Source organism: Gekko japonicus, unplaced genomic scaffold (genome assembly GCF_001447785.1).
Source record: "Gekko japonicus isolate JY-2015 unplaced genomic scaffold, Gekko_japonicus_V1.1 scaffold88, whole genome shotgun sequence".
NCBI classification, from domain to species: Eukaryota; Metazoa; Chordata; class Lepidosauria; order Squamata; family Gekkonidae; genus Gekko; species Gekko japonicus.
In genome coordinates this window covers 970462-994671 of record NW_015160209.1, presented here as the reverse complement: position 1 = coordinate 994671, position 24210 = coordinate 970462, and the positions used below count along the sequence as shown (strand labels likewise).

General features: G+C 40.2%; 1 protein-coding gene across 1 annotated transcript in view; it reads left to right on the top strand.

Annotated features, from left to right (window-relative positions):
• Positions 1-24210, top strand: part of PREX2 (phosphatidylinositol-3,4,5-trisphosphate-dependent Rac exchange factor 2) — a 221094-nt gene that overhangs the window by 32300 nt on the left and 164584 nt on the right. The window contains exons 2-6 of the mRNA XM_015408888.1: positions 8902-8973; positions 9053-9175; positions 12751-12855; positions 16884-16985; positions 18772-18933. Of these exons, the coding sequence (XP_015264374.1) occupies positions 8902-8973; positions 9053-9175; positions 12751-12855; positions 16884-16985; positions 18772-18933 (564 nt within the window). The remainder of the gene's footprint in view (positions 1-8901; positions 8974-9052; positions 9176-12750; positions 12856-16883; positions 16986-18771; positions 18934-24210) is intronic.

Here is a 24210-nt window from a genome sequence, read left to right as displayed (position 1 = left end):
ATAGCTGGAATCACGTACAACTATTTGGCATATGAGTCAACCACTTTGTTTTTTTTAAATACTTTCTTTATTGAATTTTAAAGACATAACAAACACAGATAAACAAACAAACAAATACCCAACCAAAAATTACATTTTCAACATCATTGCAACACTCAAACTTAACTTTAAAATATTTCTTCATATCTTATGTATTTTCCACTATAACTCAACGCATATTTCTCATAATCTATCAATCTACTTTTCAACCCAAAATATAAAGGTTCTTAGACTTACATTCTAAAGTAATTACCTATCACCTTATCTTCTTTTATTTAATTCAACGGATATCAACAACAGCTGAGTTTTTCAATAGTCTTCTCAGCAAAAAATTCTCGAATGTTTAACCAGGCCCCAACAGGTCTATGACCTTATTTTCCAATCTTAACCATATATTTTATATATTATATTCTAACAACCAATTAGTACTCACAACTTTAGTCTTATTTTATTCCTTTACATTATAATGCCAGAAATAACCCCTATAAACAGCATTAGAAATAAAATTTAAAAAAATAACTCAAGTGATTATAGCCATTTACTGGAGGGTATCCAAGCATATAATTAACCCCAAAAATCAAATATTCAAAATTAAAATCCTTTTAAGCAAAAACAGAAATAAGCTTTGAAGATAACACAAAAGTACTTAGCCATTAGGCTGCACAGAGGTCTAAAGTTCTTATTATCATTCCAGAATAAATCAGAATATATTCTAACAACAATTATTACTGACAGCTTTAGTCCTATTTCGTTTCTTTACATTATAATGGCAAAATAACCCCTGTAAACAACATTAGAAATAAAATTTTAAAATTTTAAAAATAACTCAGGTGTATATAATCATTTACTGGGGAGTATCCAAACATATAAGCCCCAAAAATCAGATATTCAAAATTAATGATCTAGAGTCAGATATAAAGTAATTTTTTCCACCCACTTTTTTTTTCCAGGTAAAAGTTATTAATAGACTACCCCAATCCTTCTTACAGTACTTAGTTTCTTTGTATTATGGTAACAAAAACAATCCTTTTAAGCAACAACAGAAATAAGCTTTGAAGATAGCCCAAAAGTACTTAACCATTAAACTGCACAGAGGTCTAAAGTTCTTATTATCATTCCAAAATAAATCAAGATGCCTTAGTCCAATACATTCATTTCCGTCCTTTAACACCATCCATATTTTATTTTGTTTATAAAAAAGAAAAAGAATTATGCTACCACATAATACAGATGGCAACCCTGTTTCCTGAAGCGCCCTCTTCTATATGATCATTTCTTGGTGCTCCTCCTCTTTATACTCATATATACCTACTCCATCTTGTTTTTCCTGTTTAATCAGATCTGGCACATGTGCTTTGCAGTCCTTAGTCCTTTTCTGTGGAATTTTTTTCATTTTCTTTTTACTCCACTTCTTCATATCTGCATTAAGTTGCTTTCGGGCATTTCCTTCTGTAAATCCTACTGTCTTGGCTCGCTTTGCAAAATGCTTTACTCGACTTTTTATCTGGGAGTGTTTCTTTTCCGTCTCCATACAAAATGAGTCTTGTGCTTTTTTCTCTTTCTCTGAAATCACAGAATGCTGACATTGCAGGGGCTCCTCCTTCTCTTCCAGGTCTGGCTTCTGTTTGCTTTTCAATTCTAGGTCTTTATTTAGAAGGTTCTTAATAATACTTTTGCAGGCAGCTTCAGCTGCCTGCCACACCTCGTTAAATAGAATTTCTTTGAATTGGTCCAAGGTTATATATCCAAGTTCACTGTTTTCTAAGTTAATTAATATTGTTTCTCCTGCTGAGTCTTCTTCCTTTTCCGCAATTAACGCCATTTCCTTATCACTTGCTCCGTTCCTTTCCATGGCTGCTTATATGTTTCAAAAGTCTGAGCTAATCTTGTGGGAGTCATTTAATGAGGGTCATCACAGATTGTAAAGAGAGCAATTGCGTACTCACAAGTTTCTTTTGTTGCAAGGTGAATCAAAGAAAAAAAAAATCCCATAAACGAAACAGTCTTTAAAACGGCTGGTCGCAGCTAAAGAAAAATATGGGAGCCATGTTTCTTTCCCTCGGTCGCTCCTGCTTCGAGGCAAAAAACGGCTCACCCCCACACTTGCCAGGTGCGGGAGGTGACCAAGTGAAGCCTCCTGCTAACCCTCCTCTCTCCAGGAGGTTGGGCGATGCCCCCAGTGAGCCGGGAAAGCATCAAAGGAGCAAAGAGGGGAGCAGACAATTCGGGAGTTCCCAAGAATGCCTGCTCGCTCACTGCGCCATCCTAGTCAACTACTTTGAAGAAGGCTTGTGAAGCCATGACCATGGATTTTTGTTGACTCCTGTGGTATGTGGCAATGCTTGCCTTGACACTCATTGCATCAAAAAACAATCCAGACTAGCATAGTAAAATAAGAACAACTTTAGCAGATAGGGATGCCAGTCCACAGGTGGGGGTTGGAGTTTTTTGTTGACTCCTGTGGTATGTGGCAACGCTTGCCTTGACACTCATTGCATCAAAAAACAATCCAGACTAGCATAGTAAAATAAGAACAACTTTAGCAGATAGGGATGCCAGTTCCCAGGTGGGGGTTGGGGGTCAGGAAGGAGGAAAGGGGTGGCCATTGGCTGCATGCCTGAACTCCAAGCAGCGAATTTGCAGCTAGAGTTCAGGTGCACGCAGCCCCCCTACTTCTTGCAAACAGCATTTAATGGGTCCTTTTAAATGTTGTTTTTAAGAAGTGGGGGGTTGTGCCTGAATCCCAGCGGTGAATTCATCACTTGGATTTCAGGCGTGTGAGCCCCTGCTTCTTGCAAACATCATTTAAAGAGTCCCTTTAAATGCTGTTTGCAAGAAGGGGGGGTGGACTTTGCAGTGAATTCGCTGCTTGGAGTTCAGGTGTGAATGATGTGTGATGATGGAACCGGCGACGAGGAAGGACCTGGCAACCCTACTGGCAAAAAACTAAAAACACTGTATTAACAGTGAAAGGTTAATAAAAACATAACCAGGGAAATATTTTGGACTAATCCATGAGATCTACTTGGATGAATCTTGGCCAATCACTATCTCCCAACCTGATATACTGATGAAGTTAGTTGTAGATTTTCCGGGCTGTATGGCCGTGGTCTTGGCATTGTAGTACCTGATGTTTTGCCAGCAGCTGTGACTGGCATCTTCAGAGGTATAACACAGAAAGATGGAGTACTCTCTGTGTCGATGTGAGAAGAAAAATTGTAGGTAGGTAATTTATATCTACTCAGGGAGGTAGGGTAGGGCTGAGTCATTATCTTGTAGGTGTTCCCCAGGCTGTGACATGATAATGGAGGAGCTTTCCTGAGGAGGTTCTTTTGCATATGGATTGGCTGTTGAAATTGTAATCTTATCTATAGTGCTGTTGTAAGATGTAGAACATTTTGTGTTTTTCAGGACAGGAAACCATGCCATATTTATTTTTAAACTCTCTTCTTTCCTGTTGAAATTGTGTTTAAATTTATGAATTTCAATGCCTTCCCTGTGTAATCTGACATGGTAATTGAATATGTTTTCCAGCATTTCAGTGTCTTGGAATAAGATACTGTGTCCTGTTTGAGTTAGGCTATGTTCCGCCAGTGCTGATTTTTCAGGTCGGCCAAGTCTGCAGTGTCTTTCATGCTCTTTTATTCTTATCTGGATGCTACACTGTGTCGTCTTGATGTAAACCTGTCCACAACTGCAGGGTATGTGGTATACTTCTGCAGAAGTGAAGGGGTCTCTTCTGTCTTTTGCTGATCGTATCATCTGTTGTATTTTTCTGGTGGGTCTGAATACTGTTTGTAGGTTGTGTTTTTTCATAAGTTTTTCCATCTGATCAATGATTCCTATGGCAAAAACACTTTTCCTGTAGGAGGCTGTTTTTCCTCAGTTGTTTTTTTTTACCTTTGGTTTAATCGCTCTTCTGATGTCATTCTTGGAGTAGCTATTTGCTTGAACTGTGTGGTTTAGATGATTTAGTTCATCGTTGAGAAAGTGCGGTTCACATATCCATCTTGCACGGTCTACTAATGTTTTGATTATGCCTTTTTTGCTGAGGGTGATAATTGGAGTTTTTGTGTAAATAACAATCCGCGTGAGTTGGTTTTCTGTAGACCTTGTGACCTAATTGAAGGTTAGCTTTGTGGATGACCATGATATCTAGAAATGGGAGTTTACCCTCAATTTCTTTTTCCATGGTGAAATGTATGTTCCAGGTGGATGTTGTTAAGATAATGACTCAGCCCTACCCCCACCTTCCTGAGTAGATATAAATTACCTGGCTACCATTTTTCTTCTCACTGACACAGAGAGTACTCCATCTTTTTGTGTTATACCTCTGAGGATGCCTGTCACAACTGCTGGTGAAACATCAGGTACTACAATGCCAAGACCACAGCCATACACCCCAGAAAATTTACAACTAATGAACTCCGGCCGTGAAAGCCTTCGACAACATACTAATGAAATTGTTGAGACAAATGAAAGAAATCATGTGTCCAATCTTGAGCTCCTGGAGGAATCAAGAGATAAAAATATCCCTTTGTATTTTAGATTGTTGTCCCATTATGGCAACATATATTCTGATGAATAATTGTGATCTTGTAATATTCAACAGAAAATATTAATAAATAAATTCAGCTAGCTTTAAATAGGAAGCACTGAAATACTATTTTATATTATTTGCCTCCTAAAGTATATTAAAAGGTGATATGTGGGTGGATGCTGAAAAAAATCAGTATTCTTCTGCGTAATCTGTGAAGAGTGTGATAGAAACTTTAATTAATTACGTGCATGGGGTGAAATTACTGCATACATTACAGATAGATGGTAGTTGTTTAATGATTAATGTATTAATGAACTGCAGAAACAGGTCATTGGCAAACATGGGAAGCTTATTTCTAGTGTTCATGTTTTATTTACTGTAGAAATAGATGAGTCATAATGAGCATGTGGTAGTACAATATTATTAGATGCCAAGTGGATGAACAGCTGAAGCTCCCCATTATAGAGCGTGTTTTGTTCACAGAATACACTGAATGGTAGTTTTGAATGTGGGATTTTCAAAGAAAGAAGTGAGACCAAATCAAACTTTGGATTGCATGCCATTCAAAGATTTCTCAAATTTTATTGACAGTGTCACGAACACTGATGTTAGAGGACAATTTTTTAAAAAAAGTTTAAATGGGGAACCGAATTCCTTTTTACAAACAGTATTTCCTAGGGTTTATTTTTTGATTCAAATAACACATTTAATACTACAAGGTGTGCTGATTGAAAGGACAATTTTATCACAGTTTCAATAGCTGTCTCTTATCTATCAAAGCTTCTTGATCACAATTTTGAATGGGCATCTCTTTTAGAGACAAATCATCAACACAACCAGATGGTCAAAAATGTAAAGCAATGATCAGATTCAGCAGGCATTTTTACAATAGGCCATCTTGAAGGATATTAGGATCAGAAAACTTATCTTTTCCAGAAGGCCTGCACTGGAGTTGAGGAAGGGGTTGCTGTGAACATTTTGAGGGACTGCTCTGATTATTTATGGAAAGCTTTTATTTTTATGTTGCTTTATATCATCTCCTTATTGTTACATTGTTTTATCCTATGACTTTTTATAGATTAGTGTTTATATTTTCAGGTAGCTTTTTAGAACTTGGTTATCATGTGTCTGGTGCTTTTACTGAGAGGTTTTTTTAAAAAACAAATTATTTAATGTATTTTTTCTATAGGGGATGCATTTTATGAGTATGCTGCCATCTGTATGTTTTTATAGTAGAAGTTTATTTTAACAGTTTCTTAAACAAACTAATAAAACTTTTCCTTTGCTATGATTTAACAGTAGAACATTGGCCCCGGTCACACGGGCAGGAAACTGCGGAGGAGAAGTGTGGCTGTTTGCCCTGGGGCAAACATGCAGTAAAGCGATCAGACCTACTGTGGAGGTTCTGTGGAGGTACTGTGGAGCTTCCATGGGTAGGGAGAGGTGCCGATCACAACACAGCCTGCGGGCAATGAAGAAGCGCGCGGCGCGGCGAACTGGTTTTCTTTTTTTGTGTATACTACGAATGCGCATGCTCCGTTGGATCCGTGTGCGCATCCACGGAGACTTGGGGAAAAAAACCCTTTTCCGCAAGGGGACATGGGCAGGCGCCGGATGCCACCGGAAACGCGATCAGACGCCCGCCCTTGCCCCGCAGTTTCCGGAAACTAGTACCTCCGAGGTACTAGTTTTTTGCTGCGCTTTTTCGGCAGGAAGCCTCGGTTGTGCCACGGAAGCGCTATGCTTCCCAGATGTGCTGGTGAGATCGCGACCGGAAACTCCGCCTGTCTTCCGTATCTCTTGCGTGGCTAATGTTGCGTGTGACCACAGCCAAGGTGTGACAATTAGCAGAAGCCAACCGTTATTTAAAATGGTTCATCCCACACTTGAAATCCCAAACATGGGACTCACAGTTGATCCTAATCTACTTTAAATTATCTCTACTACATGTAAAAAGAGTGGGAAAAGAATTGTATTAGCAGATGGAATAGTGTATCTAGGGATGGAAATGACCGAATCAGTAGAATATATGGAATAAAAATGTGGAAACTTTTTGTAAGAATAAGTGTATATGTCTTATTGGGTATGTACTCCAGAATTTACACTAATAGGTTAGATTAGAATCTTTACCTTAAAATAGGTGGTAGTGTTAGTGTCCTTAGACAGAGGGTTGTGTGTTCCTTTTTGTACTACCAGTGCTCCAGCCAAGTAGGGGAAACAACAGGTGGTCACCCAGCTGGTGAATTACAGAAAGAAGAGACTTTTTGTTTAGTATCAGAGTAGCAGCATGATTGGATGGCTCTCCCTGCACTGCTGGCACAGGTTAATGCACAGAAGAGGACAGCTACAGGAGCCTGGCCAGTGCTTCTAAAATGTATTGGGAAAATAGAATACGTTTCATTGCAAAGTTAGGGAAAGTCCATCTTCCCCTGTAAATAATATTGAATAGTTATGCTCTGAATTTAACACACATCTATTATGCACAAAATTGGGACACTATGTATGTATTCTGCTCTCTAGCATATGCTATTAGGGGCCAGCAATGCCAAACAGCCTCATTTCTTAATAGAATAACTTAATACAAATCAGACCTGTGGCAGCTGGTGCCCGATGGGGCTGGTAAGGCAGAGAGCAGGGCAGCAAATGGTGGCTTCCTCCACCCCTCCCAGCCACCTCTGTTTACACCCAGTCTTCTGACCAGTAGGTCATACAGCCAGTTAGGCTTTTTAAAATTCTCTTCTACACATAATAAGCTTTGTTTAAAAAGCTGCAGACTGCTTACTCTCTACTAAATGTGCTTAGTCTTTCTTTCCTACATCTGGAAGGAAACTAATTACATAATGTGACACACACAGATTCTTAATTATTTTGCTTAAGTCATCAAAAGTCATAAGTGGTCCACACCCACTCTGAATTAACTTTTAAATGTTTACTCTTGTTTGGATCTGTGTGATGCAATGTAGCATACCTATCATCCTAAGAAACTGGTCTTCATGGCCTCCGTTTGAGGGCATGAGACTAGGTTGTCCATAAGGATATGTTGTAACTAGATTGTCCATAAGGATACATATGTATGGTTTTGTTTTCTGTCTTTCTTTGATGTTTCCATCTCATGCATATAGTTTGTGGCATGAGATTGCAGGAACTGTGCTTTTGCAGTTAGTAATTGTATTCAATTCTTGTTTTGTTTTTTGTTTGTTTGTGGAGAGACACGAAATTGTGTATGTCACTAAAACTGACTGGGAAATAAGAATGTTAAAGTCATATGTGTGGACAGGTGCAATGTCACCAAAACCTAGTTCTGCAAACTAGGGGTGTGCAAAAATAAATAAATAAAAAATTCGGCCCATTCGGATTCCACCGAATTGGGCAGAATCAATTTCGGCTGGCAGTAAGACTCCCGCATGTCAGTTTCGTCAATACGAGCCAATTCAGGAGTCTTTCGGCCAGCCAAATGGCAATTTCAGCCCCATTATATCCTATGGGCCATTGAAGTCAATGGTGAAAATAATAGGGTATATTCTGGGGGCTGGAGGGGAGGGGGCTTGAGGGAGAGGCTCCAAACTCGTAGGGTAGCTGCTGGAGCCTCTCCCCAAGATACCAACCAAGTGTCAAGAGCATTGGGCCAGGGGGTCAAATTTTACGAGCCTTCAAACAGGTTGCTCCTATCCCCTCCATTGTTCTCTATGGTGGGGAAAAAGTTACTTTTTCCCACCATAGAGAACAATGGAAGGGATAGGGGCAACCCCCTGGTCCAATATTCTTCAAACTTGGTTGGTATCTTGGGGAGAGGCTTCAGCAGCTACCCTGCAAGTTTGGAGCCTCTCCTTCACGCCCCCTCCCCTCCAGCCCCCAGAATATACCCTATGTTTTTGCCATTGACTTCAATGGCCCATAGGATATAATGGGGCCGAACTGGCAAGCTGATTCAGATCAGATAATATGAATCGGCCTGCAGCAGCCCGAAAGGAGTCCGAATGGGCCATTTTCGGGGGTGCACATCCCTACCAAAAACTCTGCAAACTCCAACCATTGGTTATGGAAAACCATGAATACCTAACTACCATGATGAAATAATGTGATCCTGATGCCTGATTCTAACATTTATCTTTGAGCATGTCTGGTACAGCTGTGAAGTTCTTTGCTTCAAATGTACTACAATTGTTAATTCTATTGTACTTAAGCCAGTGGGTTCATATTGATACCACCATATCATTTCATATACTTGATGAAGTAAATTGCTTGTGTCAATGCTTCCTATACTTTTGCTACTACAGGCTTAGTGTGAGTAATCATTTGTTGGTTTTCTTATTATTTTTCAGGCCTTCTTTCACAGAATGATGCAATGGGCTGCTTCCAAAGTTGATAAAAACGTTACAGAGGAAACAGTTAAGGTTAGTAGTTGATTATTCTTGCTCCTCTTTTATTGTTGTTTGTTTTTGTTTATTTATATTCTGCATTTCTTAATTACAGATGTTGTTCTCAAATATTGAAGATATTCTTGAACTGCACAAGGATTTTCTGTCCAGTATTGAAGAATGTCTGCGCCCTGAACCTAATGCTCAACAAGAAGTGGGAACCTGCTTTCTTCACTATGTATGCCAATTTCAATCATTTAAGCTTAGTATTTAATTGCTATTACTCTCTTCAAATTTTCACTGGCACGGTAGTGCTTTGAGAACTGAAAGGGATTTGATTGCATAATTTTAGGTCTTTTAAGGACACTTGGAAGCTGAAATATCTGTTAAAAGGAGAGAGCTTTACAATGCAAGCCTAAGCAGAGTTACATCCTTCTAATTCCATTAAAATCAGTGGGTTTAGAATGGGACAACTCTTTTCAGGATTGCACTTTTTTGTGTTACAGTGTCTGTTCTGCAGGGATTGTGTTTTTACTAAGGTAGTCTTCAGCATGCTTTGCAGGACTGAGTAGTAATGAATTTTGCAAGCTCTACTGAATTGATGTCATATTTTCATATTATTTACATATTTAGCATGGAGATGTGCAGCAGTGTGTGTGACCTGTGCTGCTTGTGTCTACATTTAGTATTAACTAATCATCCCCAAATGCACAATTTTGCAGTCTTAGATTTTGTAACTGTGCTACAGTAGGTTATGGGAGAGCCCATCCTCAGGAATCTTGAGATTAAATAACAGGTGAGCTATCAGGATGCTGTTTTAACTTGAGACCTTTTATATGCAAGGAATGGAGCTTTCTTGCTTGTGTCATGCTGGATTATTTATGTATTTATTCATTTGTATTAAAACATAAGAACATAATAAGAGCCCGGCTGGATCAGAGCAATGGTCCATCTAGTCCAGCATCCTGTCTCAGACAGTGGCCAAACCAGTTCCTCTGGAGGGCCAGCAACAGGGTATTCCCCTGATTTTGCCACCTGACTCTAGGATTCAGAGGTTTAGTGCCTCTGAATGTGGAGGTTCCCCTCAGTCACCACGGTCAGAAGCCATTGATAGACTTATCCTCCATGAATTTATCTAATCCCCTTTTAAAGCTGTTTATTCCTGTGGCCATCACTACATCCTGTGGCCATGAATTCCACATTTTAATCACTCTCTCTGTAAAATAGTGTTTCCTTTTGTCCGTCCTGAACCTACTGCCTATCCGTTTCATTGGATGCCCTTGAGTTCTAGGATTTTGGGAGACAGAGAAAAATGTCTTTTTGTCAACTCTCTCCACCCCATGCATAATTTTATAAACCTCTATCATGTCCCCCCTTAGTCACCTCTTTTCGAAACTGAAAAGTCCCAGACCCTTTAGCCTTTCCTCATAGGGAAGGTGCTCCAATCCCTTAATCATCTTGGATGCCCTCCTCTGTACTTTTTCCAGCTCTGCAATGTCCTTTTTGAGATGTGGTAACCAGAACTGTACACAGTATTTCAAATGAGTCTGTAAAATAGATCTATACAGGGACATTGCAATATTGGCTGTACAATCCCTTTCCTAATAATCCCTAACATAGAGTTTGCCCTTTTCACAGCGGCAGCACACTGGGTTGATGCTTTCATTGAGCTATCCACTATGATCCCAAGAAATTTTTCCCTTTCAGTCTCAGCAAGTTCAGACCCCATTAGCTTATACTTGAAGCTGGGATTTTTGTCCCAACGTGCATCACCTTACACTTACCAACGCTGAACTTTGTTTGCCGCATTGTCACCCACTCACCAAGTTTGTGGAGGTCCTCTTGGAGCTCTTCACAGTTAGCCTTGGTTTTCACCATCCTGAATAATTTTGTTCCATCTGCAAACTTGGCTATGACACGACTCACCCCTATTCCAGATCATTTATGATTATTTATTTATTTATTTATTAGATTTCTATCCCGCCCTCCCGGCCTAGGCCGGCTTAGGGCGGCTCACAACAGAATAAAATCTCAACAATACGATCGCATAAAACCATAATTTCATAAATACAGTATTAAAACTCAAACATAATAACATAATAAAGTGCTAGTACATTCCTCGTTCCCAGTTAACTCTTTGGCCTTCTGCAGCGATTAAATTAAAGGCATTTATTAGCTGCCTTCTATTTTATGAAACTCAAGGTGGTTATGATGTAAACAAATTGAAAAACATAAAATACACTTAGAAATCTATGAGTTAAAATCACAATTTACAGACAGTAAGTAGAGGAAACTAGTCAAATGCCATCCTGAATAAAACTGTCTTCAGCTTCCTCCTAAATATTGAAAGTGAAGGGGGCAATACACCTCCCTGGGGAGGTTATTCCGTAATTGTGGGGCTGCCTCAGAAAAGTCTCTCTCTAATGTACCCAACTAGACAAGCTTCTTGGTTGGTGGGACAGTCAGGAGGGCTTCTCCCTGTGATCTTATTCCTGGGTTGGAACATATGGGAGAAGATGGTGCTTTAGATACTGTGATCTTCCTACATGGAGACAGACTGTAATGGTTTAAAAAAACGATTGCTTCTAGTCTTGTATACACTTGCCTTTATAGCCCTAAAATATCTTTTGATTCCTGAAAATTAGGGAGTCTGTCTTGCTAGGATTAAACATTTGGACACATGTTGTTGAACTGCAAGAACTCCAGGTTTGAAAAGCTTCTGTAACAAAGTCCCATGTCAGGAGATGGGAAAACGTCATTATTCCTGTGTTCTCCTTTCCCAGACTCCTACAATTATGAGAGTTCCTCTTGTCTCTGACTATAACAATGTCACACATTCTTCTTTTCTACCTGATATAATCTAAAAAAAAAAAAGAGATTTGTCAGGGGAGCCAGTGTGCTAGGATGTTCATTAACTACAGTTGTAGGGGCCAAACTATTTCAGTCAAGGAAGTACTCCAGTTCATCTGTGGAGAATTCTCAGAATGCAGTTGGAAAGACTACACATCACTAGACGTGCTGAACCTTAGTCCTCTCTTGATAGAGTTGTTTAGTGTGTGTTTAGGTTCCCTGTTGAAATACTTTCTTTTAACCAATATATTGCCTTAAACAGGGCTGGCAAGAATGAAAATGATAAAAATTAAATGATTTTACTTAGGTCTTTAATTTTTCCCCTTCATGATGTTTTGGTGGCATAGAAATATAGGGTGGAATGGGGAGAGGACATGATCCTTAATTATAGGGCAAACAATGGCGCTTACTTGCCATTGTGTTTAACTGCTGTTCATGTCAAAACATTTCCAGATCTGTCTTGTTCTTCACTGTATTATCTGAATTTGAAAAGCTGGAGTGTAGTAAATTATGTAAGAGTAATGGAGCACATTTTGGTTTGGTCAATGATGCCCAGGGACATTATTAGGGGTCAAAGTGAGAGTGGAAGTGAGACCCCCCTCTCACTTCCATTCTTACTTTGATTCCCCCCAATCAGCTAAAATTGCCTTCTGCAAGCAGAAGTGCCTACCACAAGCAGGAGGGAAATTTGGATCTGAGCCATTATTGCAAGTTTTCAGTACACTTATGAGTTTCTATTGTACTCATATAGGTCAACTACTACAAATTAAGAACTACAGTCGCTGCCTTTCTTTCATATTTGGCTGTTCTAAAAAGGCAGTAACTGAGTTCATAATTTTCCTCTTTATCCTCATAATTTTCATAATTCTTCTCTTCGGTAGTTTGTTGTGTTGTTTTCAATTTCTAATAAGCTTTAACAATTCTTAGAACAAAATGTCTAATACAAAATCTGTTTCCCCCCAGAAAGACAGATTTCGTATCTATGATGAATACTGCAGTAACCATGAGAAGGCACAGAAACTTCTGCTTGAACTTAACAAAATAAGAACAGTGCGGACGTTTCTATTGGTAAACTGATATTGATTTGTATTTCTCACTCAATATTTTTGATTGGTGTATTGCTTTATACCACATATTTTCTTAGTAACACACAAGACAATCATGGCTATAGATCAGATGAACACCAAAGTACCGTGTTCAGAGAATCTGTCTGCATCACACAGTCAGTGCCATCTCCTGACAATTTACAGAATAACAGAATAACAGTATAAGCCTGCCTAGCTTGGAAGCACAGCATAATGTACCTAACGACAGACAGAAAGGAATACTCCTGATCTTGCTAAATGCTTCTCACTTTCTTGGGTGAATTACATTTGTCCCTAGCAACTTGCTCAATGCTGAACAGCATACCTGTAGCATAATACATTATCAAGAGTATTTTAAATATCATTTACCCTTATAAATACAAGAAGGTTCCCAGTCATGTCCTCTGAAATTTAAAATACCCAGCTGCATATGTGCACTCCTTGAAAAATGCAGGGAATGCTGAATTCAGACATAATGCAAAAATAATGGTTTATTTTAACCATGGTAGGTTTGAAATCATAATTTGAGTCTCAGCCATTCCTATCTTCATTTCCCTTGAAAAAGCTGATTCCTTTGCCTTTGGTGTTTCTCTGCAGCCCAGGTAGGGATCTTGCACTGCAAGATGGGTGGTGCTGGGTAACAAGCCAGGATGAAAGCCAGGATGTGTTTGTACCTAATGTGAAACTGTACTTAAGAGAAACTGTTGTTAATCAACCAACCAACTGTATGCTATCCAAACATGGTTTAATTAAACCAAGGTTTTGTCTGACTCCTAAATCAAGCCACTGTTTCTTTCTCTTCCCAAGATATTTGCACAGTGAGACAAGGGCTTTTAGAATTTTTCCATGATAATTTCCTGGTTTGCCCTTGTTGATAAGTGCTGCTGTCATCCCACTGAAACTTGTGGTGTGTGAGTGACACATGTCTCTCAACATTTTACTACAGAAAGCTACCTTTAAAGTTTTGGAAGGATATACATGCAACACACATAACTTATTTAAAGCACAGATAATATTCTTAAGTTTGTTGACCTATGCACGTTTACTTTAGAACAAGCCCGCTAAATTCAGTGAGACTTACATAGTGCTGCAGAGTAATACTTGTTTTTTTATTTTACTTTATTTATATCCCACCTTTCTCACAAAAAGCAGCTTACATCATTCTCCTCTTCTCTGTTTTATCCTCACAACGACTTTGCAAGGTAGGCTAGGCTGAGAGTGTGTGACTGGCACAAGGTCACCCAGCAAGTTTTCAGGGTAGAGTGGGGATATGAACTTGGGTCTCCCAGATCCTAGTCTGACATGTTAACCACTATATCACACTGGCTCTCAGTAATTAAAAACAAATAGCGAATAAATATGCTTATTATGAAATGCATTTCATGGTTTAACTCAAGTGAAATAAAGATTTGATTTTTCTCCATTTAACCTAAATTAAATTGTCCTGTTTGCTTTGTAAATTCAACAATGGCAGTGAGGTTGACTTAGATGCTATGAAGGCCCCGTTCTCTTCCCTCCCTCAGAGGCACGATTTCCCCTCCTTCTTTCCCTTCTGTGACTGAGCCACCCTAGTTAACTGTTTTCTTATTTCCTGAAGAATTCTGTCTGTCTGATCCTGTCACAAGATAATATTTTGGCTGTTTTCTCAGCCCAGGAATCCGAGGGAAGGACTTAAATGGCACTCAAGGAGTTTTTATATTCCAAATTAACAAAATATTTTATTCAACATAGAGGGGAAAGGTCAGGTGAAATCAGGGGTAACATTTCTGAGGTAACACAATATAGATAACTCTGAGGTAAAATCAGTACGTGCACAGACTTATATTTCAGGCTGAGAGTTTCTTAAGCTATTCACAAGTTACTTAAAATCTTTATGTTGGGAGGCTTTTGTTCCAGTGTTTGTCCAAACACTCTAGTACACTTTCTTTGTATATTCTCTTACTCTTTCGGTTTCTAGAAGGCTGGTACTCTCTTTCCAGTACCCAAAACCCTTCTATTGAAACACCGGTATTCGTCTTGAGTTTTTAACTGACTTTTAAGCTCTCTAAAAGGAGTTTTAAACCACACCAGACCAGGGACCTCTGCACCTTTTAGAACTATCTCCCTGTTTAGACTGGATAGGGAAATTCCTTCTCCCTCTAGAAGATCTATCCCCTCTCCTTGGCCCGAATTGGGAGTCTCCATCTAACTACCTACTGGTCCTTGCCAACTTTCCCCAGTTCTCCTGCCTGTGTTCTTCTGTCTCCTCAGCATCCAGTTCAGAAGTCTTTCTCTGCTCAGCTGATGCTAACCAATCAGATCTCTTGGAACAGCCTGTCACTCCAGGCTCTCTGGCTCTGTGAAGAATTAACCCTTCACAGCCCTTTATCTGCTTATACAGAACTTCTAAGCTTTTAAAAGTGCAGTCTGTTGTAGATGCCTTATTGTTATATTTAGACAAAAGAAGCATTTATAAGAAGATTAAATTAAATCAGTAATAAACAAAATATTGGGATTTGGTATTTCTCTATTCTTATATAGAAATGGGATTTTCTTACCCTTTCATTACTTTTAATGTTTTATAGTAAGGTGAGCAAATATAGAATATGTTATTGTTGTGGGTCAGCCAGGGCTCAGTGATAGCAAGAACTTCTTGGGGGATGAGGAACCCCATGTAGCCAGCCTTGAGTTAACAGGAGAAGCTGACCAGCAGAAAAATGAGTTGCAGGCTTGTGAGGATTCACAGCCAACAGCTGGTGCAGAGCCATGGACACCCTCCAGCCTTGATTCAGCAGGTGAACCTCAGTTAGCTGTTCCCAGCCCACCAGTATCACTCACACCCTTAGAGTGCCACATATGGAGGCTGAGAGCAGATCTACAGACAAGATGGCAAAGGGTACACCTCCTGCCCCAATGCAAGCTGCTTGCTGATAACAAAGATGAGTAGTTGCAGAATTGCTTCTGAGCAGCTGGCTACAAGCATGATCTTTAGGCATGGGGCTATAAAAACCAGCCAAGAGAGGCTGTTTGGCATGGTTGCAACACGTATAATAGACGCCAACCCACTGCCTCTGCCTTGCCTGACTTCCGGACCCCTGACCTTGGACTGAATGACCCTGCCTTGCCTGACTTCTGGCACCTGATACTCGGAGCCTGCAAGCCAGTACAATTGTTTTCGTATATGTTTGCATTATATGTGTATAAAAAAGCTTTTTAAAAGACAGAAAAGCATCAGTATTATTTCTTTATTTAAATAGTTTATTATTTATTTTATTTTTAAAATTTCTAAATTAAAATTATTAAAACATTTACTTCATTTATAGACTGCCTTTCTTGCTGAGAGTCAAGGCTGATAACAAAATATAAAAACAATACAATCAGATATCATAAGACATCTTCTGTGAATTTTTGCACAGAAACTGTATCTTCATGGTGTATCTTTTGACTTTCATAGTGTAATTTAAAAAATTCTATCTTTAAAAACCATAGAAGAGATACAGTATAGACAAAGGATATAAATAAAACCTAGACAAAATAGGACACAGAGGAGAGTTTCCCCCGCTAAACCTAATGGGTATGTATGTGCAAAAGGTGCTCTCAAAATTTGTGTAGGCCCATGGACATGTAAGGCTTTAAAAGTAATAACAAACCTATTGAATTGAACATGGATGAATAATGGAAGCTATTATAGGTATAATATAGTCTTTAGAGGCATGCCCCTGTTTATGGGCAAGAGTTTTGCACCTGATGAAATTGCCAAACTGTTTTTAATGGTTGCTCTATTTAAAACCACTTATAATAGTCCTTTGGGAGGTTACCAAAATGTGGGTTGCAGTGGCTGGGTCACGTAGCTTCAGTCAGCTAATAAAATGAAGTTGGCAAAAGACACTCTAGGCACCCTGTGAAAACCTAGTAGCAAAGCATAATTCATGATGAGCATCCTTATGTCAGTTTTTTCATGAGCTCACATAGCACGTCTGTGAAAGGATAAATTCAAAATGATTTTAATTAATTCCCCCCCCCCCTTTCTAGAACTGCATGCTGCTAGGAGGACGCAAGAGTACAGATATGCCGTTAGAAGGATACATAGTATCACCAATCCAGAGAATATGCAAGTATCCACTTCTTTTGAAGGTATGTATTTTTAAAAATTGGGTTTTTTAAAAAACTCAGTATAAGGGTTTTTTTTAAACTCAGTATAAGGGTTTTTTTAAACCTTATACTCAGAATAAGGTTGATACATGGGAAAGTTCTGAGTCTGCCATGAACTGGTAGTAAAGCTAGAGGTACCAGAAGGTCCCACAGGATGTGGAATAGTCTGATCTCATCAGATCTCAGAAGCCAACCAAGGAAGACTCTGTAGAGGAAGGCAATGGCAAACCACCTCTGCTTCTCACTTGCCTTGAAAGCCCCTTGCTGCTGTCACCATAAGTCGGTTGTGACTTGAAAGCACATACGTACATGTTGGAGGATCAGTGCATAGGACAGAAAGTGTAGACATTGATAACAGGCAGGTGAACAACTGCCTTGTCCAGCTTACCAGCATCACTGAGGCCAGACTTCCTCTACTAGCCTCCTGTGATGTTCCATGCAAGTGTTGACACTTTGGTATATTCTTTTTCATGGTCCATTGGCATTATTGCAAAGGGGTAGCTATCCTAGTCTGTCATAGTAAAATAAAACAAGATTCCAGTGGCACCTTAAAGTCTAAGGTTAATTTCAATATGAGCTTCTGGAAATCACAGCTCACTTCTTCTTCTGATAGGTATGTGAATGAGAAATCATACCGGGAATTAAGAAAGCTCATATTGAAATAAATGTTATTAGTCTTTAACATGTTGGAGGAGAGTTTTACAGATACCACGGACTTCGAAAAAGACTGATAATTGGGCTCCAGATCAAATTATGCCTGAATTCTCCCTGGAAGGTAAAATGACTAAACTGAGGCTATTGTGCTTCGGTCATGTCATGAGAAGATGAGACAATGGGAAAGACAATAATGGTAGGAAGAGTTGAAGGCAATAGGAAAATATTTGATGGCACATAACACAGGTGCCACAGGACTTCTCTTAGTATGGCCATCATTGGGCTGTGACTGATGCATCTTCTGGCTGTGATTGTGCTGCCGGCATTCATGATGCCATCTGACAGGGAATTATGGCAGGTCAGTGATGCCATCCAGTGGCTTGGTGCTGTGGTGCTGTGGTGCTGAGATAAGCATCAGTTTGACCTGTTAGTGGCTTTACAGGACAGAGCTGTCCTGTTCCTCTCTTGGCAGTAGCACTTGCATGGAATTCCTTACGTTGTCAGATTGAATTTGATTGACTCAGGATGAAGATTTGTGGAAGTTCAAGAGTGCCACACATATGTCTGCTCCTTTTAGGCTGTGAGTTTGTGCACAGTGATTTTCATGCTTAGGTGATTCACTGATCTTTCTACTCAGTGTGATGGTCCAGTCTTATGCGTGCTTATTTTGATTCAGTGGAGTGTACTTTCAGGTAACCATGCATGGAAATGCCACCAGAGTATGCTATTCTCTGCCTTTCCTTCCTTCAGCAGACCTCTGTAACTTTGTCAATGGTGCATAAAATGGCACGTGGCATGGGGGGGGGGGTGTGCAGTCATGAAGGGGAATCAATGAAATGTTCCCCTTTCTCTTGCAAGAGTGAAAAGCTTGTTCCTCCAAGTTTCTTCCACTAGTGGGAGAATGAGGATGTGATTTCCTGTGGTCAGTGTAGACCCTGTGTGGCCTTTTGTCCATGAAGGTCTCCCGGCCATCACCATCCACATTTGAATGGCTCACATGGAATTACTGGGGGAAGAAAAGACAGAGAAAGAGATACCTTTGCAAGTGTGTCACAGGTTTCCACCTTAAGTTTCCTGTTGAGAAAATAAAATAAAATTGATTTTTTTTAAACAGGAGCTGTTAAAGCGCACTCCCAAAAAACACAGTGACTACTCTGCCTTAATGGAAGCTCTCCAAGCAATGAAATCTGTCTGTTCCAATATAAATGAGGCAAAGAGGCAGATGGAAAAATTAGAGGTTTTAGAAGAATGGCAGTCTCACATTGAAGGATGGGAGGTAATGTCACAAAATTTGTCATTGTATCTGATGTAGAAGGCATTTAGAAGTCTGCCCATTGTGCTTTCCTTATATTCATTACAGTACATTATGTAACATTGGGAACAATCTAAGAATAGAATTTCTTCATCCTGTCTCTAGCTGGTGGTAGTAATATTCTGTTCATGAGCTTGGTCTGTTCATATCCAGATAACAGATGATGGAAATTGCAAACTGTATGAGGCAGGAGAGGTCTCCACTGACTGCTGCCTCAAACTCATTGATGTACTGATGACTCTTGGTACTTAGCTGCCCCCCCCGGAACCGATCTACTCAGCCACCTTGTATATTGTCTGTTCTCTAGTTGAAAAAAAACTAATATCCCCTTCCCCTCCCCCCATTTCCCTGTCCAAGGTTTTAAAAGTATTTGTCCTGTTAATTTGTTTTTGGTTTGTGTAATTTACTTTCATGTTAATTGGTATATTAGTGATAGAATTTTTTTTAAAAAAACCGATTAAATAATATAACAGGGCCCCCCCTTTACAATTCCATCCATGTTTCCCAATAGGCAATGCGAAGAGGGGAAAATAAGGCAAGAATCCCTCCCACTGCACTGTCCCTTCCTGGATGAGTGGAGAAAGAGACTGTTGGTGGGCAAGGCCAGTTCTAGTGCTTGGAGGTGTCCTCAGCATGATGCTGTTGTCCTGACACCCACCTGAGAAGCACCCTACACAGGTGCCAGGGCACAGAGCAGTCAGGTGCTGAGGCAGCAGCTACATGGTCACTGCTAGCTGAAATGGTACTAAGCAATGTCTGCTGGTCAGGCACTCACCTACCTTCCCCTGGATGGCAGTCTGAGCCTGTTTGAGTTTGCAGCTACTTGTTACCACCTGCTTGCTTCTTGTAATGAATTTAGCTAAAGTATCAGAGAGAAAAAAGCTGGCAGAGTTTCGCAACATCATCACAAGCTCTTCTGCAGGCTGCAAGCAGGGAATCGCTATTTCCATAAATATGTATGGTGCACCCAGAATAAAACTCGAATCAGGGCTTTGAGTATGTTCAAAGACAGGTATAGATTAGAAGTTCATTAATAGAGAAATTAAATTCAAGGAAGAGTAACATCATGAAAATAATGAGTTTGGCCTCCAGGCAAGGATGGAAGAAATGTATGTTTGAAGATGTGGTCAGTTGGTTAATGGCCAGTAAATAGTTACGTACCTGTAGAGCATTTATATATCGTTGTCATGATTAAAGGTAGCAAAAATGTGTTAACAAGGCATATGCAGAAATTTAAGGTATATTATCTAAGAATATATGGATGAAAGTAATTTTTCAGGTATTGTGTTTTATAAAAAATACATTAATTAAGGATATGAGCCCAATTAAGTGGGACAGCTAACTGATGGTAAAAAGTGATGGTAATATGAGGCAATCTCTTGAAAATGTATAAATGGGATGGATTTGGAATTAAAAATCCATTTCTGTGATACCAAAACTCACCTTGCCTGTGTACTGGGGTGTGTGTGTTAATTAATATAATGAACTCAGCAAGCTCTATTGTACTTTACATGGATGTAAGTGCTGATGCTTTGTATTCTTTTAAGTTGCTTGATGATAAGTTCTGTATATATAAATGTGAATAAAAGGAGAATGGATGCAAAGATACTTCAGCGTTGTTATTGTTCTACCCCAGAGATGAATGTGGGAACATTGTTATGGTGCACCTTTTGCTAGGTAATTAATAATCAGGAAGGGGGTAGCAAGAAGTTGCTACTGGAGCCAAGCACTGGTGTGTTGTTTGATAGCCACACTCTTGAGAGGGTGGGTGAGCATGGGTGGCAGTAGCTATTTGGTACCATTGCTTTTAGGGGTAGCTGAGCTACTGCTCTGCACCCATCTCTCTCTGTGTGTGGGTGTGTGTATACATGTGCTACCCAAAGAGGCAGTCTCTTATTTAATTGGATACTGAAAAGGGTTTTATTGAAATAAGAATAGAAGGGCAATGCACACATACAAACTCAGAGAAAAACACACAGGCTAGCTAAGAGAAGATAGAGAGGAAGTGGGAGAAAGTGATTTCGGGGAGGCAATAGTTACCAATCTAAAAAAGCTGCAAAATGACCAGCATTTCACAGAACAAATAGAGGAGATCTACATGAACTGGGACTATGAGGTTTGATGTCGAGAACACACACACATACACACACACACACACAGAGAGAGCTATGGCAAATAGTGCTGGTACTTATAGGAAAAATGTTTCCTGGGGCAGTCTGACATGTTTGCCCCCAAAATTAATATCAAAATGTACACCAAAGTTAATGTACACCAAAGTTAATGTCTGGGGATGAACAAATGATCTTGGGAAATCTGAACCATAGGTGTTAAAGTTTCTTGATGTCCCTTTGAGTACCGGACAGGAAAACTACCAGTTTTGGGTGAATAATATTAAGTGTTGCTAAATTGGGGTAAATGGGTAAGGGGGAAGTAAGATGGGGCATGTGATAGTCACCTCACCTTGGACTAATCCTATCTTGGAGACCCATTGTTCCTTAACTGTGCATTTCCTGAGGGTGTGGAGAGGTTTGTTAGTAAGCCACTTCTGACTTGCCTTCAAAAATATTTTTCCCAAGCTTGTCTCTGGCTGGCATCCATCTTGTGTGTCAATTTTAGGCCAGGCAGTGTATACTTATGGTTTTTGAGGTGATATTGTATGATAACCACTAAATTGCCCCTATGCGGGAGGAAGGGTCTGACTGCTAACATATGTGTGCGAGGGATGTCACTGGGCAGGGCTTTTTAAGCCTAAAGACCACAGAAAATGCCCAAAGCAACCTACATCCAGTACTGGGCTCAGTGGTAGGGAAATAGGTGTTGAGGGAATGCTCCTTTCCCTATCTGTCCCATCCTCTTTCTACTATATTTTCTCAGGGGTCCCCACTTGTGACTCTTATTTTTGTGTGAATTGCTCAAAATGGAATAAACAAGAGAATGTGTGGTTGCCACTGAAAGCATGCAAACATCCTATTACCTTGTCACATATTGAGATTGTTACACTAGAGAGGAGAGGAGAGGAGAAGAGAGAAAGTTGTGATGCACTCAGCAGCTGCCATGCAGTTTCTGGATCGTCTCGTTCAATGTGCCTTCTGCAGAATCCGATGATTAAATCAAAACATATGTCAGCCAGTGATGTAAATTAAAATAATGAAAATATCAGGGTAAAGCTTTCTGAATTATAGTCTTGCTCTTCTGCTGTACATTTTCTCATGCTGATCTGTCTTTTCAGTTGGAAAAAATAAATGGGGTTGGTGTGATTGATAACTGGTTAGGAAAATATAAGTGCCTGTCTTCAGTCAATGTATAATTCTGTAGGTGAGAAATAGCAGCCTATGTGTATTAAGCAGCATAAATTTAACAACTTTGAGAAGACGTGATGGCTTAAAATCTGTATAGTATCTGGGTTTGAAGTTGTTCCATATTTATAGAAATGTAAGCAATATGGCAAAGCACGGGTGATATGATGAATAATAGTAGTTGTCCATTTTTTTTAAAAAAGCCACAAATATTCAAAGGGGAAAAGCCTGCAATAAACACACATTTGGTTGTTATCTGCCTGGTCATTGAACAAGCCATTGTGACCTCAAGGAACCCTGGAATAGGAAGGATGAGAATGGAAAGAGGGTCTCCTTGCTTGGAACTCTTAATCACTGCGCCACACATGGGATGGCTGCTGTTGAACAATGCGAGGCTGAGTGAGACATGCAAGTTGTGTGTAGCAAGTCAATTGGCTGTTGCTGGCAGGCCAGGCCCCAATAAGCCCTCTTTCAGAGACCAAACAGTTCTGGAAAAGGATTCCTCTGCCCCCCCTCAATTTTCATGATGGAAAGGAAGTCTTGACAATACTGTTGTGGTTGCCTAGCAATGGCTACTGAGTACATTTGCTTTTTAAAGCTATAGGCACTTTTATTATTTCAGGGTGGGATTTAGGGTTGCCAGGTCTATCTTTGTCCCCATCAGGGGACTTTGGGGGGCGGTTCCGTAGGGGGTAGGGCATCCCCATCGTGATGACATCATGTTGGGGACATCCTAGCTCCAAGGCCAAACCCCATGGGGGCGGTCCTGCCAGCTGCGAGCACTTAAAGGGGTCCCTTTAAGTGCACACAGCTGGCAGGACAGGGGCCCGTGCTCCTGATCTCCCAGCAGCATTTTTGCTCAGAGATTGGGTGCACGGGGCCCTGCCCCGCTGGCTGTGAGCACTTTAAGGGGTCCCTTTACATGCCCGTAGCCGGAGGGCCCCGCGCATCAGCTCTCTGAGTAGCAATTTGGCTTGGAGATTGGGCACATAGGGCCCTGTCCTGCCAGCTGTGAGCACTTAAAGGGGTCCGCTTAAGTGTCCGCAGCTGGAGGGCCCCACCTGGAGATTGGGTGCGTGGCCCACAGCCACCCCTCTCCCTTCTCTTTCTCAAGAGGGTGTTGGGGCTTGGGGGTGGGGCTTCCCTCGCCGACCAGCTGGCCGGGTGTTGGGTAGAACTCCCACAAAAGCGGGTAACCCCCACCAAACTGGGGAGGGGGTCTGGTAACCCTAGTGGGGGGTTAACAATGTATTGTTGTGTTTTTAGATTTCAGATTTTTCTGCAAACCTGGGGCATTTTCAGGTTTGTAGAAAGATCTGTCTTGTTTATTCCTTACTCCAGTCTCTGGAGCTAAGTATCCACAGATTTGGACATATTGAAAATTAGATCTATTGATACATTAACAAAATCAAAACTGAAATTCAGTGGGTAGAAAACAATGTAGTCAGAACAAGATAATGGCTAAAGCAAATAGATCATACTATACACAGTCTTATTTTGTTATTTAAAGCATTTCTATGCCACCATTATGCCCAATTCAGGATCCCCAAGGTGGTGATGGTATAGTCCCGTTCCCTTTATTATAGTACCCTCTTAAACCATTACATTATAATATAGCGATTAGGTCTATTGATATGTATAATAATCCCATCCTGAACATTTCTGTTCTACATAGTTTGTGAAATGCCAGAGAGAGAAAAGTGTTTCATTTAAGTAAGGAGTGGAAGTACCAGGAGTGGGTGGGCAAGAAAGTGTGGCTAGGGTTACCAGGTCTCCTGCTATAGCCAGTGGTTTGCCTGCTGGTGGGAGGAAATGGGAGTGGAATTGGGGTATGTACTGCTGTTGCGCTAACATGTTGATCAGTAAAAATTCCAGTAAAAATTGGGAGTGATGTCATAGACACGCTATGATTTGCAAAATGTCTTCAGTATTTTTTTTGTAAATC